The sequence below is a fragment of the Protomyctophum parallelum genome (genome assembly GCF_964188405.1).
Source record: "Protomyctophum parallelum genome assembly, chromosome: 8".
NCBI lineage: Eukaryota > Metazoa > Chordata > Actinopteri > Myctophiformes > Myctophidae > Protomyctophum > Protomyctophum parallelum.
The window spans coordinates 10,804,430-10,829,494 of NC_139703.1; the positions used below are offsets into that span (position 1 = coordinate 10,804,430).

General features: G+C 42.2%; 1 protein-coding gene across 1 annotated transcript in view; it reads right to left on the minus strand.

The window, feature by feature from the left end:
• col7a1 (collagen, type VII, alpha 1) overlaps positions 1-25,065 on the minus strand; it is a 138,856-nt gene that overhangs the window by 12,943 nt on the left and 100,848 nt on the right. The window contains exons 75-104 of the mRNA XM_083772305.1: positions 24,761-24,970; positions 23,920-23,955; positions 23,750-23,794; positions 23,527-23,631; positions 23,351-23,422; positions 23,134-23,178; positions 21,374-21,409; positions 19,679-19,714; positions 19,020-19,064; positions 18,860-18,892; positions 16,825-16,887; positions 16,492-16,527; positions 12,669-12,749; positions 11,748-11,816; positions 9,275-9,310; positions 9,069-9,128; positions 8,296-8,340; positions 8,148-8,183; positions 8,016-8,051; positions 6,697-6,756; positions 4,781-4,906; positions 4,616-4,687; positions 3,705-3,740; positions 3,552-3,611; positions 3,354-3,398; positions 1,611-1,646; positions 1,447-1,482; positions 486-542; positions 302-373; positions 105-176 (exon numbers count right to left, since the gene is read on the minus strand). Of these exons, the coding sequence (XP_083628431.1) occupies positions 105-176; positions 302-373; positions 486-542; positions 1,447-1,482; positions 1,611-1,646; positions 3,354-3,398; positions 3,552-3,611; positions 3,705-3,740; positions 4,616-4,687; positions 4,781-4,906; positions 6,697-6,756; positions 8,016-8,051; positions 8,148-8,183; positions 8,296-8,340; positions 9,069-9,128; positions 9,275-9,310; positions 11,748-11,816; positions 12,669-12,749; positions 16,492-16,527; positions 16,825-16,887; positions 18,860-18,892; positions 19,020-19,064; positions 19,679-19,714; positions 21,374-21,409; positions 23,134-23,178; positions 23,351-23,422; positions 23,527-23,631; positions 23,750-23,794; positions 23,920-23,955; positions 24,761-24,970 (1,797 nt within the window). The remainder of the gene's footprint in view (positions 1-104; positions 177-301; positions 374-485; positions 543-1,446; positions 1,483-1,610; positions 1,647-3,353; positions 3,399-3,551; positions 3,612-3,704; positions 3,741-4,615; positions 4,688-4,780; positions 4,907-6,696; positions 6,757-8,015; positions 8,052-8,147; positions 8,184-8,295; positions 8,341-9,068; positions 9,129-9,274; positions 9,311-11,747; positions 11,817-12,668; positions 12,750-16,491; positions 16,528-16,824; positions 16,888-18,859; positions 18,893-19,019; positions 19,065-19,678; positions 19,715-21,373; positions 21,410-23,133; positions 23,179-23,350; positions 23,423-23,526; positions 23,632-23,749; positions 23,795-23,919; positions 23,956-24,760; positions 24,971-25,065) is intronic.

Genomic DNA, 25,065 nt, shown 5'->3' on the forward strand with positions numbered 1-25,065 from the left:
CACCAATTGACCTGATTGTATATTATGGTACTGATATAGTGATGTTGACCTGATTGTATATTATGGTACTGTATATAGTGATGTTGATGCATTGTGGCACTTGCCTTCTGTCCACCTGGACCACGAGGTCCCTGGAATCCAGTGGAGCCTCTCTCCCCAGGCTCTCCCCTCAGACCCTGATATTACGCACACACACGCACACGCACACACACACAACCTTTTCATAACAGCCCTGACATATCTACTACCGACTCACCCTTTTCTCTCATAATCGGCTCGGAGATAGGAAAACAAAACGGACCTGCTCCCCAGCAGGGCCATCGTTGCCCTTCGCCCCTTTATCCCCCTGTGTTCCTTTGGGTCCTCGGTCGCCCTGCAACGGAAGCATATACAAAAGCATTCTTCAGAGCATAGGATGACTACTGCAAGACATGTAGTTTCAGGGTGTTTTTAGGGTGGACAGTGTGGATTGCGTGTTCACTAACATTCTCTCCTTTGTGGCCCCTCTCTCCAGGTGGTCCTCCCACCAGCACCGTGTCCCCCTGTAGAAGACTATACACGTCAGCATACATCCTCTTAACTGGCCCCCACTGAGGCCCACATCACCAGTACACCGTCAAATCCTGACTGTAGGCCCAGGCCGTAGCGTAACGGTCTGGGCACCGGACTGGTGATCCAGTCGCGGTGTGCCGCGGGTTCGACTCCCGGACCCGACACGGCCTTTACCGCATGTCATCCCCCCATCTCTCTCCCGTTTCCTGTCAGCCTACTTTCTATCCCTTGAAAAATCAATAAAGGCGTAAGCCGCAAAAAAAAATCTAAAAAAAAAAAAAAAAAAAATCCTGACTGTAATGTAACTCTGAGGGCCCTATTCACACGCACCATGTGTCAGTGAGTGTGTCCGCAGCAGTTTTGCCAATTAGATGGTGCGCTATCTGGGCATTAAGATTGGCGCACAGTGCAGAGGTTGTATTTAGACTTTGAATTAGTCATGGGTGTGTTGGGGGGCGTTACCTTCATTAAACCAATCAGAGTGTCAACTCCCATTACATTTAAGAAGCAAGTGCGCATTCATCATATTTTCTTGATTTACGTATTCACTACGGAATTAGCAAGTTGGAAGAGATGCAAACTATTTTCTTCTGAGGAAAATTGCATTTGTGCAATTGCATGTGAGCAGCATTACTAATGTGATATAACCTAATGATGTCAAACACTGTTCAGGGGCCTGCCATCAGAATACAGTAGCTACATTTTTCAGGGGTCCACATGTGGGCCCCCGTGATGTAGTTACTTAAAAATTGCAATTCATTTGTCATTTTTCCACGCTTGTCATTCTCCGCGAATGAATGCACGTACACACTACACACAAAGCAAACACGTACGCAAGGGCACGCACTCACACACACATGGTAATGCTCATTAGACTTTGAAATGCACACACACCTTTTCTCCTTTGTCACCTCCTGGCCCCAATTCTCCCTGAAAGGAAAAAAAAGAGAGCAAGACATTCCATTCATCCGTGTCAATTTAATTCACTATTTTACATGAGTGGTGCACTCAGGGGAGAGAGCCAGCATGATGGCACATGATGAAATGCTCCTATTCACCTTCTCTCCTCTGTCGCCACGGCTTCCTGGAGGGCCCTAAGGAGCACACACACACACACACACACACACACACACACACACACACACACACACACACACACACACACACACACACACACACACACACACACACACACACACACACACACACACACACACACACACACACACACACACACACACACACACACACACACACACACACACACACTCTCATTATATGGACCCAACCCCCTTGTCTTGACTTGGACCACATCATTATGCCTAATCTATGCTTCATCGTACAACAGATCTGCAACATCCTAATGTTGTGAGCTTGTAGATCTGATATTTCCGGCACACAACACTGTTATACAACAAAGTAGAAATCAGGCTTTATGTGTGTATGTCAGTGACGCCTCCATGCAAGCTCACATCAGCAATAGTCTGTCAAACTAAATGTTGTGTTGTTTCACTTGTATTACTAGCAAGGATTTGCTGGGGCATGATATGTACTACCATTCTACTGAGATTTGTTTTGTTTGGTTTTGGAATAGCTGAGGGTGGAGGTACAGGTCCAGTAATCAATATGTAAACATACTCTGATGAGAAAGTAAATGCATTGCTCAGTGTTGTGGACACGTAGCTCTCAAAGATAGAATAGAAACCGCATTTATATTATGGTAATTCTTTGGATTGCTCTGTGTGTTGGGTGTTGTTTCACAATTGTGCCTTGTTCAATGTTCACAGTGATGAAAGTATGAGTATGGATTTATAAATTCCAAACACTAGTGTAGTGTGACATTTTAATGGAGGAAGGGGAAAAGAAACTACAACTTTTTTGAAGTCACTGCTTAAATCTCACTCTTTACAGGCTTATCTGAGAATGACCTGTTGTGCCGTATTTCATCTGTATTCTGTAAACATGTATTAGGGAAAGCACTACGGTACTCTATAATATAGGCTTTGAAGAAAGGTTGTTTTGACCAAAACCTCAACCACATCAAATGCATAATGTTATCTGCAAGTGTATACTGTAGCCGATTTGAAAAGAGATTTTCATGAAAGTTTCATCAGTATAGGCTTCCGCTTCCCTGAAGTCTAACTTCTTGGTTGAATTCACAATCAAAGTGAACCAGGTTCAATTCCTCCAGTCACAGTGCCTCCGCCTTGGTTCAAACTTCCAACGAACACAGCTGGCTGCCAGTGTTTCACAGGCGGAGGCTGGCATTTGCGACTCCTACAGAATATGTAATAGTTCCGTGAGGGCAAATGGTCAGGGCACCCATTCAGCAGGGATTGGAACTATGTTCCTCTGTACAGTGCACACGTTAAGGCCTTCTAGTGAAAGTCCACACTCTCAGATGAGAGGAAGTGGCTGTGTATGAGACTTTTGAAAGTATCCCATGTGGTTGTCTATGACAGGGGTTCTCAACGTTTTTGGCTGGGGCCCCCGAAAAGGCTTTGGCCATGTCTCCCGATGATGTTTGGGTATATTATCATTCTAAACCCATGTTGCTGCTGTTCTACGTACAGCCAACCAGTTGACGAAATCACAGATTGAGGCTTTAACATTTTCCTTTGATGACATTTCGGAGACCATTCATGTATGCAGATGTAGATCTGCTATTTATTTCGTCGTGACATGCTTCCAGTTCCATAGAAGACATGCTAGCATCTATAGAATCCGAATAACTGAATGAAATGATGTTGTGGCGACTGAGAATTCAGAATTTAATTCACGAGTTATTACTGTTTGTTTACCATTCCTCCTCGATCTCCATCCGCACCGGGGCGACCTTCCTCGCCCTAAAAGTAAACAAAACGCACGCACGCGCACACACACACACACACACACGCACACGCACACACGTGCACACGCACACGCAGCAATATAATTTTATTTGCACTGCACAAACACTCATCCATGGACACAACTGCTGGGTAATGGAGAGAGATTACCCTTGGCCCTAGGGCTCCTCTTTCTCCTCTGACTCCCTGCACTCCGACGCCAACCTCCCCCTGGGGCCAGAGAGGACAAACACTGAGACAACGCAAGCACACTTATATGAAGACATTGTATTTGCTTCCCAGCTATGGGTTTTACCAACTCACCTTCTCTCCTTTACCACCATCAACACCAGGAGAGCCCTAAACGAGACAAGACACTGATCATATCTCAATGTTGATTTGAGATCATATCTTATTCTTAATTCATGAATGTGGCAAGACAATCCATTACGGGAGAGAAAAGAAAAGAAAAAGAAAAGGACGGTACAATTCATGAACAGTAGAAAGCATTTGTATTGTGTGTCGTTGCTGGAGAAAATATGTACGCGCAATTTAAAGTCAGATGCACGCGCACACATGTGTGTGTGTGTGTGTGTGTGTGTGTGTGTGTGTGTGTGTGTGTTCGCATGCGACTGCGTCAGTAGTTGGAGAGGACATGGGTGGTTGTTAGAATTAGAGTTGTCCCGATCCGATCACATGATCGGAAATCGGGGCCGATCACGTCATTTTCAAATGATCGGAATTGGATCAGGAGCAAAACAATGTGATCGGGACATCCCTAGTTAGAATATATTCTACACCGGTCCACAACTAGGAATGGGTACCGATACTCAGTTCTATGTACTGTAAAATTAGGAACCGATAACAACATGCTGTGTACCAGGTAGTGCGGGTGCCCATATAAATCGGTTCCTAGACATGTGCTTTTTTTTTTTTTATCCTTGACGCGCTAGTAGCCTAATAACACCATTATCTCTCTGTCTCTCTCACTCATTGTCACATACTTCCTCTTCTCTCCTCCATTCAATTATCCAAACAGTCAGAAAATCAGCAATCTCTTTTCACGAAAGACGTGGCCAAGAATATAATTATGGCATGGCTGTGTCTATAGACAGCTGACAAAAATGTAGCAGCAGCTGAAAGCACGCCAGGATCTGCTCAACAAAGCTTCAACAGAAATTGGTTAAACAAAGCTCTTGACAAAGCCGTCATGACAAAATGGGAGATCTACTCACTGCTTGCCCGGGAGGTCCGGGGGGCCCAGGAGCTCCAGCATTGCCCACGCGACCTGGGAAGCCTTGAAGACCCTGAAAATGAGCCCAGAAATATTTAAAAACATACAGAGTAGACACACACGCAGTATGGTACTGTATTATGCATCACTGTGGGGTTCTACTCACCCTCTCCCCCGGCGGTCCCTGGGGTCCAGGCTGTCCCACCTCTCCCCTCAGGCCGGCCAGGCCAACAGTGCCTGCTAAGCCGCGAGGCCCCGGGGAGCCCGCTATCCCCGGAAGACCTGGGTCCCCCTGAAACGCAGCCGTAGGCATTACAGTGTTGCCCATAATATTATACTGTCCAGTGGTGGAAAAAGTACTACATTGTTTTTACATAAGTAAAAGTATTCAATACTGCAATATAGAACAATATGTAACTCTGTTACAAGTAAAAGTCTGTAATTCAAAATGTACTTGAGTAAAAGTACAAAAGTATTGACATCCAAATGTACTTTAAAGTACCAAAAGTGTAAAAAATTAAAAAACCACTGCGGCGCTCATCTGCTGAAAAAACTTAAAGGGATAGTTCAGATTTTTTTTAACTTAAGCTGTATGAAATACTCAACAATACAAATGACGTTAGTTTTGTGAATTAATTTACTTTTAATGCGTGGCCCCTGTGCCCCCCCGCAAAATGACCGGAACTACTTAATATTTCACCAAAACCAGAGCAGAACTCCCACCACGGGACTCGGGCAATGAATTAATACAGTTGCAACCACTATATTAATGGCAAGTATTTCATACAGCTTAAGTAAAAAAAACCTGAACTATCCCTTTAAGTGAGGTGCTGGAGTCACAAAGGGATGATGAAAAAAATGAAGGGAAGCGCCGCACACTCAGATCTGTGCACAATCAAAGTATTTATTTTGAAGAAGCTGGTCAGTAGACTGAAATCTTGCAAAATAAATACTTTGATTGTGCTCAGATCTGAGTGTGCGGAGCTTCCCTTTATTTACCAAAAGTAAAAGTAGTCATTTTGCCACATGACGTTTTCAAATGTATAAACATCTTTTGAAAATAGCAGATCTACAAGCTCACAATGCGTCACAACCAGTGGGGCAGTCAGCCAGATATTTCGTGAAGCCTCATTTGAAATCGGTAGTTCATATAATGGCCTGTTGTGGTGCTGGACTGGACCCAAAAAGCCCCATAGCTCCATAGAGGCCCATGTATTTTGGCCCAACTTCACCTAGACTGTATTACCTTAATAAACATGGTCATGAATACTTTCTTCTTCCAGTCACTAGTTTAAAGTCTCATTTCTAATGTCATAATATTCTTTTTGGAAAATTATGGTCCCATTAATTAAAAAAATGACCATAAAGTCGCGTATGTTCTGAGGGGCATGGCTACCGTTACAGTCTATGATCGGGATTCCCCTCCCACTCAAGAGTCTTCTCCTCCCACTCGAGTCAAAATAAAAACCAACGGAGAAGAAGGGGGGAAGTCCCGCCTCGTTGTCTGGGCAGCCAATGACCAGCTGGTACAAAACGGAGCCAGCCAATGGCCAGCTGGTACCAAACGGATCTAGAAAGATGGCGACTTACATCAGGAATTAGCATATTATTACAGGCTTCATTTTACGTTCATGTTAGACCCGGGGAACGCTTTGTCCATATATGGTCACAACTCACAACGCGCATTGTGAGCTTGTAGATCGTCTATTTTCAAATGGCTGAAATGTATATGGGCTGAAGTGGTTAATGTATGTTTTGTGATAATATTTAAAATCTACAAAGTAACTAGTAACTAAAGCTGTCAAATAAATGTAGTGGAGTAAATGTACAACATTTGGATCTGAGAAGTAGAAGCAAGTATTGGAAAATTGGAAATACTCAAGTAAAAGCACAGATACCTAAGTAAATGCACGTAGTTACTTTCCACCACTGTAGGTAGATTTTCATTTTCAGCACCGCCTGAATGCCTTTTTGTACTGCATGTGTTGTACTCACTCCGTCAAGGTCAATGTAGTGTGTGTGTGTGTGTTATGTGCACAGACAATCCTACTGTATGTTGATTAACATATGGCACTTGCTCACCTTTAATCCTTGAGGTCCAAGCTGACCAGGAGGCCCTGCCAGTCCAATGCCCTGCAATCCCTGCAACACCAAATAACACGGGATGATAAGCCATTAAATAAATCTTCTCTTTAGACTGTGTCACCCTTTTTTGCCGATAAACACACCTTCCAATATATTCTTAATAATAACGGCCAAACCGGATTCAGCTATGGCAGTGGTTCCAAACCAGTGGTCCTTGAGGGGGTTGGAGGGGGTCGGTGAAAAGGGAAGGCAGTCTTGCCGACGAAGGGTCGAAACGTTGTCTTCAAATAAAGTATCAGTATGCTGATCTTGAGATCAGCATAGGGGCCTTCCCTTTTCACTGTACATATCTTTTGTTCAGCACCTTCAGAATTTTGAGATGTGCGTTCTTCCCTTTGGAATCTGGTTACAGATAGTCCCCAGCTAAATGATGGAGAGTTGGTAACCAAATTGACCCTTATTACATTAGGACAACTTGTTATTAGAGAAAGTAAAAGTTCATTTTTTTCATTTGCTGCTTTCTTTCGTTTTAGCGATTTTAGCATTTTTTTACAGGGGGGCGGGGGCATTCGAACATGGGGCTAAATATGTATTATTCTTTTTACACAAAAGCAATTTATTTTCTATTATTACATAGAAATTACAGGAAATTACATCTGGCCACAAAAGATTAAAGGATCTACTGAATGTGAAGGGGGTGACAAACTGACATGTTGACAACACAGTATGGCAGCCCCCTATAGTACCCCCTTCACATTCAGTACATCCTGTGAACTTTTGTGGCCACACTGGCCAGATGTAATTTCCTGGGGTCTAGTGGGACTATAGTAAATAATACAAAAATAAGAATCTGTATTACTTAATTTACAAGAAGTCTACATAATTAGAGAATGTAGAAGATGTTTTTATTTTGATCAATGTTTGAATGTTGTCTCTCCTGATGATACCACATCAATACGTGGACAGAATATCCACAAAGTTTCAGGTTTGAGAGGCTAAATCTCATCAAATGGTGGTCCGTGGCTCAAATACCGAAAACATTGACCTTGATACCTTGAAAAAGGTTGAAAATCACTGTGCTACGGTAACCTCAAGTCTGGCTTCTATTCCACATCAGCATGCCTGATCTGTTCTAGAGCCTGCCAAGTGTATCCGGCAATATTTGCACACACATGGATGCACGCACCAGTGTAATCGTTCTAGACCAAGACTGGATCTGCAATCTGCCAAGTAAATCAATCCCAGTCTACAGATACAGAGCTGCTGTTGCATTATGGGAGATGTAAAACCACCTAATAGAATATCATCTTTCTCACCTTATCTCCTTTGGGTCCAGGGGGGCCTTTTGCACCCTATTTCAAAGACAAAGGAGAGTATGTATTATTTGGGGAGCTTAGGGCTGTAAAAATAAAAAAATAAAATGCTGGTAAAGTCTAACGGTGACTCACATCTTCACCAGCCCCTCCATCTTCACCAGGAATACCCTGAGAGAAAGAAGGAAAAAATATATTGTTGTTATCCGTGTGAATGTTGTGTTATGTCAACCTGTGTATGGGATGACTGATTATTTATGGCTGCAGTTACAATGATACTCACTCTTTCTCCTTTGATGCCACCTGGGCCTCTGTCTCCACTCTCACCCTGAGCAACAACAATTACCATTCAATGTTACTGGCACACCTGTACACATCAACACATTGGTTCATGATTGCATAGTGCAGTGGTTCTCTATTAAACTGGTTCCATTCTTTATTTTTCCTGATAGTTTATATCAATTCAATTCAATTCAATTCAATATATCACATCTGCATCTTCCAGCCTGACTGGAGGGTATGCGCATGCATAAAGTGAGTGTCAAATCGAGTGGCAAAGTGAGTTTAAAGTCATTCAATGTAATTTAATGCAATCATATAGGACTTATTTAGGACTATTCTTTTGCCACTCAGTATAGGCGTTCTCACATATCTTCCTGGTATGATGATGATGTCACACGCATACCCTCTATAGTGACACGACCACTTTGGTTCCCACTTCAGGGCAAGAAGAAGCATTTTTTGGTTCTAGTTCTGAACCAACTTTTAGGAATATGGCAAAAAAAGGAAAAAAAAAGAACGGAACCGGTTCAACCCCGGTGGAAAAGGGAAGGTTAGAGTGCAGAGACACTCAGGGTTCCTTAAGGGGGTTCCTAATGGACCCTTACATCCAGGTCTGTAACTCTGAGTGCACAAATGCAACCAAATCTGCCCGGAACGGTCCATTATGTTGCATTTGTACACTCTAAGAGTTAATGGGGTCCTTGAAATTAAAGAAAAGTTTGAGAACCACTGGAATAGTGCTACTAGTTTGATGCTAATAGTATGCAGGCTTACTTTGACACCAGCTAAACCTCTCTCCCCTGTTATGCCTGGCAGAGTTGGACCAGGAAGACCCTGCAACACAGTTGAGATAATTAAGTCAAACAATATGAAAAATGTAGCTTTAGTATGCTTTACAATTTCATGTTTCTTTTTAATCTGTATTCAACCTGTATGGTGAAAGTAACAGAATTATGTTAGGGCAGTGAGTAGTGACTCACCTTATCTCCTTTTGGTCCTGCGGGTCCGGCCACACTCTGCATGTGAAGCGAAAAGGCAGAAATATAAACAGCCAGTTCCATTAAAGTACAGGACATGTCTTCCTTATAATGTATGCTCAAAGAGAGAAACGTGTGTCCCAAAAGCCTATTCTAAATATGTCTGCATTCTGCACTACGATTAGCGTGGTAGACTTATAAACCATCATGTATTCTGTTAGCATTTCCAGCAAATGCACATGTACAGTACATATCTCATACCTGAGAAAAAACATTGGAGAATAATACATTCTTGTTCTCTCTCCGTCTCCCTTTTTTCTTTAGGTCAGAAGTCCGTTTTCATACTTGGTCGCACGCCACAGTTGCAAAATATAGTGTATCTACAAGACGCTAAGGCTTGTAGATCATGTTCGCCATGCAACTCCATCTTGTGACATGGCATAAATCAGGCATAAAAAGGCACACAACCACTTTTAGACATGCAGCAGTGTTGCATGCTAACTCGCAGGCTTCAGTGGTCAGTGTAAGCTAGAAGCAACAGCCCTCATGAACAGCCAAACATCCACCCATGCTTGGATGCTTATTACTCTAGGGGCAACAACTACGTATAGCCAGCGGTGAAGGAAGTACTCATCAGAGTTTGGTAAAAGTACCAATACCACCATATAATAAATACTTATTATACTTATTAATACGAGCTAAAGGCCTGTGTTAAAAATTGTACTAGAAAAAAAGTACAAAAGTATTGGCATCAAAATATATTTATGTACCAAAGTAAGTGCTCAAACATAAAGAAAATAACAGATCTCCAGGCTTGCAACGTGTCACATTGAAAAATTGAAATACAGCAATAGAGTACATTGTATTGTATATTGCTTATAGCGTGTCAGTTCACTTCAATATTTTGCTCAACAGATGAATGATTAATACAAGCGTAAATTGCCTATTTTTGGTGCATGACACCAGCATGCAACCAAGTAAGTATATATAACCCTTTTAGAGTATATTAATGACTACACACGCAGTACACGGCACATTTACTTAAGTACTGTATTTAAGTACAATTTTGACTTTACTGGAGTATTTCCAATTGTCTGTACTTTTGCTTCTACACCACTACAAATATTGTACTTTCATTCCAATACAATTATTTGAAAACGTTTGTTACTAGTTACTTTGTAGATTTTTATTAGTATTACAAAACATACCACTTACATACATTTTCGGTTCCTCGTTTTAAATCACTCCTGAAGACCCATTTCTACAAAGCTGCTTTTAATCCTTTGATCGCTGTGATTTTTGTATTTTTCACATTGTTGTCTCCACCAGGCCGAAGGCATGTGGGGAGAGTATGTTTTGCACTCCGTCCGTCCGCGTGTCCGTCCGTCCGTCCGTCCGTCCGTGTGTGTGTCCGTCCGTGTGTCCGTGAACAGCTAATCTCGGCCACCGTTAACCCGGTCGATGCCATATTTTGCACACACACTCCCTGGATGCCAACCATGAACCTCTGCCCCAAACTTTCCAGAACGGCCTGTTATAGCGCCACCAGGAGGCCGCTTTGTGCAAAACAAGTTTTTGCACAGTACACCTACAGATTTTGTCCAAACATCACGCAAATTGGTACACAGTCTCTCTAGAGCCATTCAACGAAACGGGTCTTTCAGATTTATCAGACTCCATCCTGATTGGTTAAGATTGGCTTCCAAAGTTCACAGGAGTGCTCAGTTTCAAACAAAATGCTGCAAATCATGAACACATCGCGTGATTTCCGTGAAATTGTGCACCCACATTCCCACTAGGCCGAGGACGAAATGCCACATGAACAATTTCAACTCAGCCTCAAGGTGGCGCTATAACTGGCCGAAAAGTGTTTTTACCTCTAACTGCACGGATCTGTGGATAACCTGGTGGAGACCTGTGCCCGGAAGGGCACTTTTTCTAGTTTCACATGTTTTTCACTGATTATCATTATTTTGTGTTTTTGTTTGTGTACTATTGCCTTTGGATGTATGATATATTCTATGCTCTTGTTGTTCAGCACTTTGTGACCTTGTTCTTGAAAGGTGCTATATAAATAAAGCTTTATTATTATAACTAATATTTTGGTCATTTGAAAATAGCTGATCTACAAGGTCAAAATGAGTCACGATGCGATGCATTGTGACCATGTAGATCTGCTATTTTCAATATACATTTGAAAAGCGTAATGAGTACTTTCTACTTTTGGTATTTTAAGTACAATTTGATGCCATTACTTTTGTACTTTTACTCAAGTCAATTTTGATTACCGGACTTTTACTTGTATTTCTATATTGCAGTATTGATACTATTAGTACTTTATCCACCACTGCACACACACACACACACACACACACACACACACACACACACACACACACACACACACCCCCCCCCACACACACCCCCCCCCCCCCCCCCCCCCCCCACACACACACACACACACACACACTCTTACTTTTCCAGGAGGGCCGCTATCTCCCTGTTCGCCTTTGAAGCCAGCCAGGCCAGGAGGTCCAGCAATACCCTGAGGAGCATGAACAAGCATGACTTTGACAGGCTTTGTGATATCATCGCTGTCGAGCAGAAACCTGTATGTCCAAAACCGTCCTTATTTTATTATAAAAGATTAATGTCAGTAGAATTGTGAAAATAGCCGATCTATAGCCTTACTTTGCCGTGGACCCTCATCAGAAAAGATATTTTTGTTGATACCAATTCCAATGATGAAATTATTCAAGATTGTTTCAATAATAGCAGATCTACAAGCTTTTTTCATCCATCCATCCATCCATCTTCAACCGCTTATCCGTAGTCGGCTCACAGGGGCAACTGCTCCACCAGAGTACTACAGACTTCCCTCTCCAGAGCAACATTAGTGACTTCCTCCTGGGGGATCCCGAGACGTTCCAAGGCCAGTGAGTCGATGTGTTTCCTCCAACTGCGCCTTGGTCTGCCCCGGGGTCTCCTCCCAGTGGGACGTGCGTCGAGGACCTTCCTAGGGAGACTCCCGAGAGGCATCCTAGCCAGATGCCCGAACCACCTAAGCTGGCTCCTTTCCAGGCGAAGGAGCAGCGGTTCTACTCCTAGTCTCTCTCATGTGACTGAACTTCTCACCCTATCTCTAAGGGAGATGCCAGCCACGCGTTGAAGAAAACTCATTTCAGCCGCTTGTATTCGCGACCTTATTCTTTCGGTCATGACCCACACTTCATGACCATAGGTGAGAGTAGGAACGAAGATTGCTCGCTTACAAGATTTTTGAATCTTCTATTTTTGAATAGCCGGAGTATAAAATACAGCTCAAGTGGTCAAACTGATTGAGCACATACTGTACTACATACAAACACACACATATGATTAATTTGTATACACTCACCTGTTTTCCTGGTAATCCAGGTATCCCATCTTTCCCAGGTGCACCGTCTCTTCCAGGGACCCCAGGTTTACCACCTTCACCCTGAGGATTGACACACAAAACTATGTGATCTCTAGAACTATTTAGCCCTGTGGAGTCATATGCAATTGGCCGCTGCAGTTAATTGGAGCGACCTGTATCGCGGCCGGCATATTCGGGAAGGCAGGCAAAGTGACTAGTGGCCAATCACAGTCTATATCTATGGGAAACAGGAATAATTTGGGGGTTGCGCACATTTGTTCCGTTCACAATAGAGTAGACCCATAGAGAGAAAGAGAGAGAGACATGCTTTGATCTCGCAGCAAAGCTGTAGTTCCAAACATTGGAACTTTCTCATTGAGTCTCGCCCTATTTGAGTCCCTCGTCCCGTTTCACATTAATCTAATTACGTTTCAATACACTGTTAAACTAAGTCTCTTACTACTGAATTATAAGTTAAGTTATCATAAGTAAGTTGAGTTATCAAGTGTCATAATTAAACGACATAACAAACATCAGCCATGCCCCATATAGTTGGATGTGAGATGAACGATGAAAATCGTGAATACATACCCCACCCTAGTCTGCAATACCCGCATTGGTGGATTTAATGGGGTGGCAGGGGGGGCACAGCTCCCATTGGCAAAACAAAATAATAATAATTGCGACCATGAATTATTATGAATCTGTTATGAATTATGAATCTGCCGTAAAGCAGGTCGTCTCTGGGTGACTAACGTGAGTTGTTGTGTCTATATACAGTACATGCTGCTGTGTTGTTGCCGAAGCTTTTCAGTAAACTTTACTATTTTGATTATAATCCTTGTGTGTACATTCGAGACATATTACAAAGATGCCCCCGCCAGCCCACCACTCTGCAATGAACTAGCCTACTTATATGCATAGTTTCTAACTCAGAAAGTGAACTATAAGGCAACACTGACAGCAATCGGGTAAATAAACAAACTTGCAGGATTGCAGTGTCCTGTCAATGCCGGTTGTTGTTGTAACTTGTGGTGTGCTTCTGACTGTAGTTTGTAATCATCTCTCTTATCATGACATGACTCGCTGTACGGCTGTAGTGCGTGTGTGTGTGTGCTGCTGTCCTAAATAACTAATTTTAGGGGTTATATTGTATAAAAACTAGAGCTGGGACTCGATAAAAAAAATTAATCTAATTAATCAGAGGCTTTGCGATTAATTAATCTAGATTAATCGCATTTTAATCGCATATCAATATTCAACCCGAGAACAGCGAGAAACCTTTTTTTTTTATGTTTTTTGGTATCCCAGTGAATCAACGAATAGTACCACTCATTTTCAACATTTTACTGTCATTAATATACCTGTTGTGGAAATAATAATAAAAAGTTACCCCATTCTGTGTTGCCTAGAACTGGAGGTCTGAAAAAAAATTAGTAACAGTAACAAGTACATCTCAGTGACATCACAAAGCTGTACATATTGTTACTGTTTTTTGTCAGACCTCCAGTTCTAGGCAACACAAAATGGGGTGACTTTTTATTATTTCCAGTTTTCAGTACTATAGAAAAGCGCGTGAGAAACGTTCCGCGGTGGAAAAAAAAGGTGCGATTAATTTATCTGTAGTTAATCGCGATTCATTTTTCTGTAGTTAATTAATCTAAATTAATCGCAATTAGTCCCGGCCCTAATAAAAACGGCAAAATAATCGCACGTGCACGCTAATGCGTGCGCGCGGGATTCCCCCCAGACATCCCCCCTCCCCCCCCCGGGGTCAAGTTCAAGCTACGCCCATGAATTCCCGTTATATCCATATGAGATGAGATGAGATATTAATCCCAGAGGGGAAATTGAAGCGTTACAACAGCATAATGTGACACATAAAAAGCTAAAACTATACACAAAACAGACACAAATGGACATAACCACACAAGACCAGGACCACCAAGGACCATATTATGCGCATTGTATAGCAGTTGGCATGAAAGAGAGTCTGTATGGTTCCGTGTGCATCCTCGGGGGGAGGGGGAGGCTACGGCTGAAAGTGCTCACCCTATCCTGCAGCACACACAGAAGGGGTGGGAGGGATCTGCCAGCATGGAGTTCAGTTTGTCCCCGATCCTCCTGACTGACTGCAGGCTTTCCATTCGGAGGCCAACAACAGAGCTGGCCTTCTTTATGATCTTATTGAGCTTGTTGAGCTCACCGGCCTTGATGCCCCCCCCCCCACCATACCACTCATAGACTGTAAAAAAAATATGGACAAAGCGTTCTTCGGGTCTGATATGGACGTAAGATGAAGCCAGTCAGTCCTTGAATTGTAAATCGCCATCTTTCTAGATCCGCTTGGGCCCAGCTGGCCATTGGCTGGCCCAGACAACGAGGCGGGACTTCCCCCCCTTCTTCTTTCGTTGGTTTTTATTTTGACTCGAACGGGGGTGGCTCCCGATCATAGACTGTAACGGTAGCCACGCCCCTCAGAACATACACGACTTTATGGTAATTTTTTAATAAATGGGACCATAATTTTCCAAAAAGAATATTATGAAATGGGAAATGAGACTTTAAACTAGTGACTGGAAGCAGAAAGTATTCATGACCATGTTTATTAAGGTAATACAGTCTAGGTGAAGTTGGGCCCAAATACATGGAGCTCTATGGAGCTATGGGGTTTTTTGGGCCCAATGACAGCGCCACAACAGGCCATTATATGAACTTTCAGGAAGTCCCGATTTCCTTAGTGGCTTCACAAAATATCTGTCTGACTGCCCCCCAGATACCACTGCATAAAGCAGAACGCTGGCCACAACAGTAAAACATCACTGGTAGCTTGCTACACACACACCAAAGGACTTGAGCCTCCTCAGGAGGTACAGTCTGCTCTGTCCCTTTTTGTATACAGCCTCTGTATTGTCTCTCCAGTCCAGGTCTTTGTTCAGGTGGACACCAAGGAACTTATAGGAGTCCACAATCTCTACCATAGTAGGCCGGCCTACCCATTTTAACCATCTGTCTGTCTGTGTGAAGTGCAGTGGTAAACGACTGTGGAGAATGTGTGGAGAATGAGTGCAAACTGACTGTGAAAAGAGGCTAAATAAGTAATCAAATGGCAGAAGTGGGGAATAAGGCTGGGGTTGCAATATGCAGTCTTCATCACATATGGAATTTGTAGTGCATGAAGTACACCGCCCGCAGTTAATTTGATACATTGCATGAAATGTAGGTATGCTTTTCCAAGGCACTGACTAGTATAGACAAAAAAAAAAAAACTACAGTACAACTAAAACATGGGACATTAGCACTGTAGTTAGAGTAGTTAGTGATAGGCCTTTAACAATTCACTCCACTCACGATACACTTCTAATCACGATACTAGGTTCACAATTCGATTTTCACGATTTTTAAACACAAAATTATTTTCCAGACAAATTTCTCTTACATAAATACAGTATTTTCTTCTTTAAATACAATACTATGTTTTCTCTTATTAATACAGTAGCACATGACTGAAAACCCATTTTTTATCAATTCTCACAAAGATCATTTTATTTCTTTCTTTTTACGCACCCTCTGCTGTTTGCATCGCAATACTTTTTTAAATTAAATTAAATCGATTTAAATTGTCATCAGTATGAATTGATTTACAATAAATCGTTACACGCCTAGTTAGTGAGGGTCATATTATAAACCTCCACTGATACGCCTGTTTAATAGAGCAGCAGATTCAATTAGCACAACCGTATTAGTGGCAGTAAAATCATTGTGTGGTTAAAAACATAAAAGCGAGAGAGCAGCTCTCAGATCAGCTTTGTACTATACTTACCACCTGCCCTGTTAGTCCTGTTGGGCCACGTGGAGCCTACAAAAAAACCAAAAAAAACAAGAGATACTGGTAAGGAACTGATTATTTATAAGAAGTTGGTATAGTGCAAAAAATCTGCATGCATTTTCCTCGAGTCTCTGAGGGGGGGTCCCCAAAACATATTTGGAGGCTGATGGGGGAGATGTCAAGAAAAAAAGACCAGTATTTAAAAAAGGACCAGTCCCAAATGGGGAATACAATATCAATTTACCGGGACAATTTCAAAGAATATCATGATGAAGTTATAGATGACGCTGTTTATCCGATGGGAGAAGCATTGTGATTTACACTTACCACAGCTCCAGGAGGTCCCGGGGGTCCTGGCAGCCCTGTGCCCCCCTGAGCACCAGGAACACCCTGAGGATAGATGGGATATTATGTCCTACTGTATTTCATTTGATTGTGTGTACAATATAAGTACAATACAAAAGACATAAAAACATCACAGTGAGAATACTCGGTAGAGACAGTAATCCCCAAAAGGGCTTATTAAGGCCTCTACTTCAAGATCTCAAACCTTTTTGGCTCAGGTCACATCTGAAAATAACCTTTTCATCCAAGGCACCCCTGAATTTACATTGTTAACGGATGCGTTTCGGCCTGATGTGCCTTCCTCAGAGTTGTGTGACACATTTCTTGTGTGCTGGCTATTCCTTCATTTACACATTGTACCTTTGAGCCTTGCACCTATAAGACCACTCTAATTTGGAGTGTTGCAAGCTTTTTGCTTTTGCAGTTTCTCTTTCTCTCAATGGTACGAATATGTAAATAATAAATATTCCCAGTAAGATACAGTATAGATACAGTTAAAGTATAGGTCACAAGTAAAACTTGAGAGATTATTAGATTCCATTACGACATTTAAACACTTGAACCTCAGCATCCCTATTCTGTGGGGAATATTCAGAAACAAGACATGATCACATAGTGGTTGGTTTGTGTGTCACAACCTCACGCATTGCGGCCGTTGTTTGCGTTAGTTTCCGACGTTGTGTGTGTGGTTCAATGACTGTTTTGTTGTGGCTTTGCATTGGCTGCGCTGCGCTGTTTCAGCCACGTTTGGTTTCAAGTTATATCGAGTGCCGTTCAAACATTGCAAACGTGTCTCCCCGAGTCCCCGTCAACCCGTGAGTGTGACTGTGACCATGCTTCTCTGCTGCATTGCTCTGCACTGTCTGTCTGCAGCCTGTGTGGCTGCCAGGGATATTTGTCTCCCATTGCCCAGAGGCCGCTTTTCCGTCCCATTGACTAGAAGCAGCCAATCACGACTAGGTGGCGATCTTGTCGTCTAACTTTCATGAGTTTCAGGTTTCACCTGACAAAAATAGCAGATCTACAAGCTCACAACGTGTCCATCTGCTATTCTTGGCAAGGAGTTTTGGTGGTCTGTCTTATTAAGCATAGAGGGGTTAATTGGTTAAACTGAAGTGATAAGTTCCAAATATTATCAAAGTGTTCTGCGGCACCCATGGACCACTGCTATACTTACATGTAGTATATAGTAAGAAAGGAACCATATTTAAATAACTGAGCAGCAATACATTGGTCAATAACAAAAACTGAATTATAGAAAATAAATATTAGACAGCACTGTTGTATGGGTTTTTGTGTACACAACAACTGTTATATGTTATTGCTAGTTACAAGCAACACAGCTGTTCACACCCAGCACCTGTGGTGTGGAAGTACCAAATTACTGTGGAAAGAGTAATATCAGAAAGCGATTTCCCACAGCATTTGACCATAGAGAGCACACTAGATAGCTGATTGACCTACTGTATCGGTCTCACACACTGCTTGCGACCAAAATCCATCACGTATTCAACACATCACTCAAATGGTACAGTAGATGTAGATGACATTGAGACTCAGCATTGAGGGCTTAAATAAAAAATCATGATCTGGAACAGAGATCGCATCGGCAGCGAGTGCCTGCTCCAATCAATTTGCCATGCTGGGAGGCACCGAAAAATACGATTTTGTGGTCAGAAATGGAAGATGAAAGATTTTTAACCCACTTGATTTAGCTTTTATTTATCATTATTCCTATTTATAGGAATATGACTAACAGTTGAAACGTAGCCACTGCCTACTGTGCATATTTCAGCTCAGAGACACGGAGAATAGTGAGGAGAGAAAGGGAGAAAAGGAAATCTGCACTACTGTACATTTACAGTATTGATGATAGAAAACATGTTCAGACTGTTCAGACAGAATTGTTTAAATTGGGTGTGAAAATGGTCCCTACATCAGAGTAAAATTATCACTCAGGATTTTGCACAATTGCAAGTATCCTTGTATCAACTAAAACGTCTCAAGAAAGTCTTACCTGTACACCAACCCCTGGCGAACCTTGGTTACCCTGTAAAAGACACATTCAGCTATTTCAGGACTCTACACAACAGCATACAAACAAATGGTATCCTTCTGCCAGTACATGCAACATAAAGGTATTGTGGGTATCTGAGTAATGTATAGTGTATACGCACCTTCACGCCAGCTGGACCGGGAGGACCATTGGTGCCAATGGGGCCCTGAAGATTCAACAAATATCATCAATATATATATTCACAGGGATTTATTTCTGTTATCCATGACTGTATGTAATTGATTATAATTTGTGTATTGTGTGTACACATATGTGTGAGCAGGATTGGGACTTTTGAAATGGTTTTAATTACTGATTGTACTATAAAATTGATTACTTGTTAAATACGATGCGATGCGAGAGACCCTGCGGACAGGTGGTGTTCAAGGATATTTTGGAAATATATTTTAGCTTGACCCTTTTGTAAAATCTTGATTAGTAACTGTAAGCACATTTTAATTGTACTTGTAACCAATTATAGGCTACTTTAATTTTGTAGGTAAATTATGTAACTCCTTCCAACACTGTGAGCGCATTTTGTTTCTATCGGGCAGAAACCTTGTATCTCCATACATTTACATGTATATATATTTATATTATGTTCGTAAATTAATGCCCTAATTAATTACCTACGTTAAAAAAAATGCCGATCTACAAGCTCACATTGCAACACGTTGTGAGCTTGTAGATCTGCTATCTTCGCATTTTTTGATTGATTTTGTACATACAGGGTTTTTACCCGACAGCGACAATTTGTGACATGCGTGCTACTGTACTTACAGTTGGTCCTCTCATTCCAGGATCCCCAGGGTTTCCCTGTAAACGCAACACAGTCATTAAGCTATATTCATATTCATACATTCTCTTCTCACATGTTCACATACTAACACTACCTATGCACTGAGACAGACTATGCACTGGCACACATATGGCCTACAAACGCAAACAGACATACAGTACGTATATTGCAATTTACTACATATTTATTTATAACATGTAAATGTTTCTGTAAATTATCATGGCTCAATTTCTTTTTGACATAAATCAGAAATACACATACAGTACATACACACATACACAGTCAAATCCTCAGTGTTCATCTATGCATTTAGAGCATACAAATGGAACAGAATAGTAAAATGTTATTTTGCACGAAGGCCTGTACCATAATCTGTTACGTTCCAGTGCTTTACCTTATGTACTGCACCCGCTGCTATTTAGTTTTTTTACCTCACCTTATAATATATCTGACCTCATGTACATACCTGATACTTTTATGTCTAACCTCATGCACAACAGTACCTGCTATTTTATGTACATTGTACAGTATATAGATTTTTCTTTTGACCCGTTTCTTTCCTGCGTTTATCTCCTTGATCTTCCCCTCTGTCCTCCTTCCCCACTTCCAGAAAACTACGATTGACGGAGCTCACACGAAAACTAATTTCACCCACTTCTTTACATCTGTAATCCTGTGATGTGAAAATAAAGTTGATTCTGATTCTGAAATAGTCCATTTGATTATATTTCTACACTCAAAGAGTTAACCCATTTTGGGGCGGGAACCCCTTTTGGTGTTAGAATTATGTTATGCATTAGCTATTTTTGAAAAATCGAAGAACTACTGACATAGAAACATAGCTTTTTCAGAAAACTCTCAGGATGTAGAAGATTTTTTAGAATCTGATCTCAGGTCAAAATGGGTTAAATGAACACTGAGGATATTATTACAGTGTACTACACAGAGTAACACAAATACACAACATAAACACAAGGGACCAACATGATAAGCACTGAGCGAGGGAGCTAAACTGTACTGTACATACACACTACTGACAGCAGGTACAGCCATGCATGAGGGAGGTAAACTGTACATCCACACTATTGACAGCAGGTACAGCCATGCATGAGAAGCAAGATTTAAGACATTACATTCTGGACCCCGACCCCTTTAGTATTCCCACCACTGAAGAGCATTACGTGGCTCCTGGCTATAGTGTTACGGCTCAGAACGTCAGCTCACTTCGTTTCATCTATCCAACAAATCTGTGCTGTTTTACGTATAAAAAATTCAACTCGTCCTGCCTCTGACACGGCTGCTTTGGGAACAGGTGGTCCGGATTAATATTTCATGAGGAATCTATCAAGGGCTTGTCTCTTATACCACACCACGGCTCTCCTCGGGATGTTAATTTGAGAAATAAATGCAGATCGGGCCCGCAGGGTGTGTGTGTGTGTGTGTGTGTGTGTGTGTGTGTGTGTGTGTGTGTGTGTGTGCGCGCGCGCGCGTGTGTGTGTGTGTGTGTGTGTTGATGCTGCACTGCTCTACATTTCCTCAATATTAAAAATGAGGAGAGGAACATTGTTGGAGCCCAGCTGACTCATTGCTCCTTGCAAACTCCTCCGAGCCTACCCAAACCCCCCCCACCCACCCCTGGTCTCAAGCAATGCCAGCCATCAGCAGAGAGAACCTACCGGTCTGCCTAGTACTCCAGGAAACCCAGGCAGGCCCTAGAGGGAGATGAAAGAGAGTGTGTGGTGGGGGGGATACAGACACACAAATAAAGGAGGATGGAAGGTGGTGGGGGGGAAGTAAGAACACACATACAAAAGGAGAGGGATAAGAGAAAAAACAGATGTGGGAGAAAGGGTGAGAGGAGAGGAGACAGTGAAAGGGGTTAGCGGCAAGGTTGCAAAAAAGGTTACTGTCTAAGGGGTCTACTGTAGCCTCAGCCCAAGGTTTGGGGAAAAGAGAGCTAGCTCTGTGTGGGTTTAGTGCTTTAGTAGCGATGGTGTCCTCCACAGGCTCAGGCCGAGGGGGAAGAGGCTGCCTTTATTCTGGGTTACATCAAGTTACTCACTGGGTGGCCTGGAGGACCAGCTGGCCCTGATGGACCCTGCTCCAACATGCAGGGAGGGAAACACAGAAGCATGAAGAGATGCTCATCCTGTCCTCTCCTCCTACCCCCTTAATCCATTAGGACATCCGTGTCATTTTAGATTTGAGCTATTTTCATATCATTTGAATCACTTTAACCACTATTTTATACTTGCTTGGCTATTCAAAAATAGCAGATGTACAAGCTCATAGCGCCGCACTATAAGCTTGTAGATTTCTGCAAATCGTTGAAAAATAAATAAATAAATAATAATAATAATGTGTATATATATTTTTTTTAAAGGGATTTTTTTTTCTAAAATCGTTGCTTCTGGGAGGTCCCTGAAACAAAATATTTTGAGATGGGGGTCTGCGGCTAATACAAAAATACAATTTTGGGGTCATTGACCTGAAAAAGTTTCAGAAAACAGCAAAGACATATATACATATATACAGATATAAAGGGAAACAAATAGAGAGGATAAAGTATAGAGCCCTGGGGAATATATGGTTCAAATGGTTAAAGGATTATGTGTACTCTCATTCCTGTACAATCAATTCCTTCACGCTTTCTTCAAGGTTTTGTTTTTGAAGCCGCTAAGCGGGGAATCGTCAGTACAGTATGTCCTTTGAGAGGAATCCTGCTGATCAGATACTTTCAAAAAGTCAATAGTTATATAGTACAGTAGGCTATACTTGAACGCATGCATGCATAGCTAGCTAAATGGTAAACAATTATGTCAATAGAAATGTAGAATCAATCAATTAAGCAATAGTACACCAGAGGGGGTTGTTTAACAATGCACGCCTGCGATGCTGAGGGCTCGTTCCGAAAGTAACGCAGAAGTTAATTAATGACGTTAAACCACCCCCTCAAGTGTAATATTGCAATTATACAACAGTTACCCTTAAAACTAAGAAAATCGCTGAAAAAAACATATTTTTTGAATGACAGATGTAGTCACTACGACCACATATGTCCCAAGAATCTAGGTAGCCTAGCCACCGAGTTTGCTGCGCTCTGGGAAAACAGAGCAGCTGAATTCTTTGTTTTGATTAGGTGTGGAGTGGTGCTCGTTTGAACCACGGCTAGAAGGCTGTTTCAAACAAACGACCTGTTGTATAATTTATATGCACACATAATAGGTTATAAACATTTACAGAATTCAAGAATGCAGTTCTACAATGAGGAACATTGAGATTTCTGCAAAATCTGTACCTATTTAAGTAGAAGTAATGATTTGTATAGGTCTTAATGTATTGCATTGCTGCAGAATGCATAGACATTTCAACCATACCATTACAACATTAAAATCTTGAAAATGTGAATGAGGCCTGTCTCCAACCCTCCACTTACCGGCTTCCCATCCTGACCAGGTTTACCTGGTTCTCCGTGTGAACCCTGAAATGACAAAACAAGATGCTTCAAAATTGCATAGCAGTTTTTCTTGAGAATCTAGTGGAGTAACAGTACTACTACCAATGTCAAACCCAAAGTCAAACCGATATATTTCATGAAAGCTTTTCACATTGATTACAGTATGAACGATGACACAATCTACAGTTCAGTTCACCTCTGAGCCGTCGCGTCCTTTTTCTCCAGCCACTCCCCTATCTCCCTTATCAGCGCGAGGACCCACAACGCCCTGCAACGCACATTCAGAAGTCCAGTTTGCAAATGCAGTGAGAAATGTTAAAATGAGTGTTAAAGCCACAATATTTCTGCTCTGTTTGGAGAGTTGAATCTCACCCGTTCTCCCTTGGCTCCTGGTTCTCCTGGAGCACAAGGGTCTCCCTTGGATCCTGGCAAACCTCTAGTACCTGGGGCACCAGCCACCAGTGCTGGGGTTTCTCCCTGAATGCACACACAAGCAACTTTAAAGCCCAAGTCTGTACTATATTTAATGGGACATGTGGAAGGACTGACTGTGAGAGGTTTCAGGACATTTAGAAGTATAGGTTGAGGAACTTACCTTTGGACCAGGAGGTCCAACTGGTCCTGATAATCCTACTTTCCCCTGAGAAACGGCCATTTTCAATTATTGTATTAATGTAATGTATATCATATACATATTTGGTCACATAACGAGAGTATGATGTGGAGTTGAGTTGCATAGTAAATGATGCCATTGTCAGTACTCACAGATTCTCCTTTGTCCCCCTTCTCTGCTCTATCCCCCTAAGAAGATACAGAGACATGTGATGTAAGCATGAGCAATGACTCCCCATTTAATTACAGTATGCTTTATAAAAGGATCGTAGGGAGGGAGACAAGGAACTATTGGCAGAGATGGGGAAGGACATAACACAGGTCTCCAAACAGAATCGATCTAGGGGATGTTGTGATTTGTAGAAAGTGTATACATACTGTAATATCATTGTTTTAGCATTAGTAATAGTGAGAAAAATAACAGTTTTGAAAGTGCCATACTCCTATGTTATCAACATTTATGCAGAATCTGTAAAGGGCAGAGACCAGTGTCCCTGGGGTTGTTCATCATTGCACAGGCTTGGGGCGGTGGCTAGATATTAGCATTTCCCAAGATTATTCTTTACTTTGACCAGCTTGTTCTTGTATCTCATTGTCCACTGAGAGAAATTCTTTAGTAGTCATCTGAAACATCATCTGAAACAGTCCATGGTTTGGGTGGCTACAATCTCTTTGATGATTCTATGAGCTTCACCGACACAGCATTCATTGTAAAAGTCCAATGAATGCGCTCTGATGCGCTCTGAGGCCTGCACCGCACGACCATTTGTATTACCTTGCGGTTGAGGTCAGTACTGTTCAGGCAGTGATGCAGCCAGTCAGGATGCTATTGGTGGTACAGTACTGTAGAAGGCCTGAAGGACCTTGGGAGCCATGATGAAGAATGTGACTTTCAGTGCATCCTTATCTCTCTCCCCTTCCCCGTCTTTAAATCCCCGGTCCTTTCACATTAGCATCATCTTTATTATTCTAATATTCTATCTCTCTTCCTCACCTTATCTCCCGGTCTTCCGACCTCTCCGAGTTCCCCAGCTCTCCCTGGAACGCCTGGTTTCCCAGGCTTGCCCGGCTCTCCAGCCTGCCCAGTAAGTCCCTCTGGTCCTCGCTCTCCGATAGCCCTTCCTGTAGGTCCGGTTTGCCCCATAATCCCCCGGGGCCCCTCCTCTCCTTTACCACCCATTTCCCCCGCTGGCCCGCGACCACCCTGGGGCACAACAGAGAATGAAGCAGGAACATTAAGGTTAACATACTGTTTATGCAATTCATGCATTACGTCAGTGGTTCTCAACCTGTGCACAT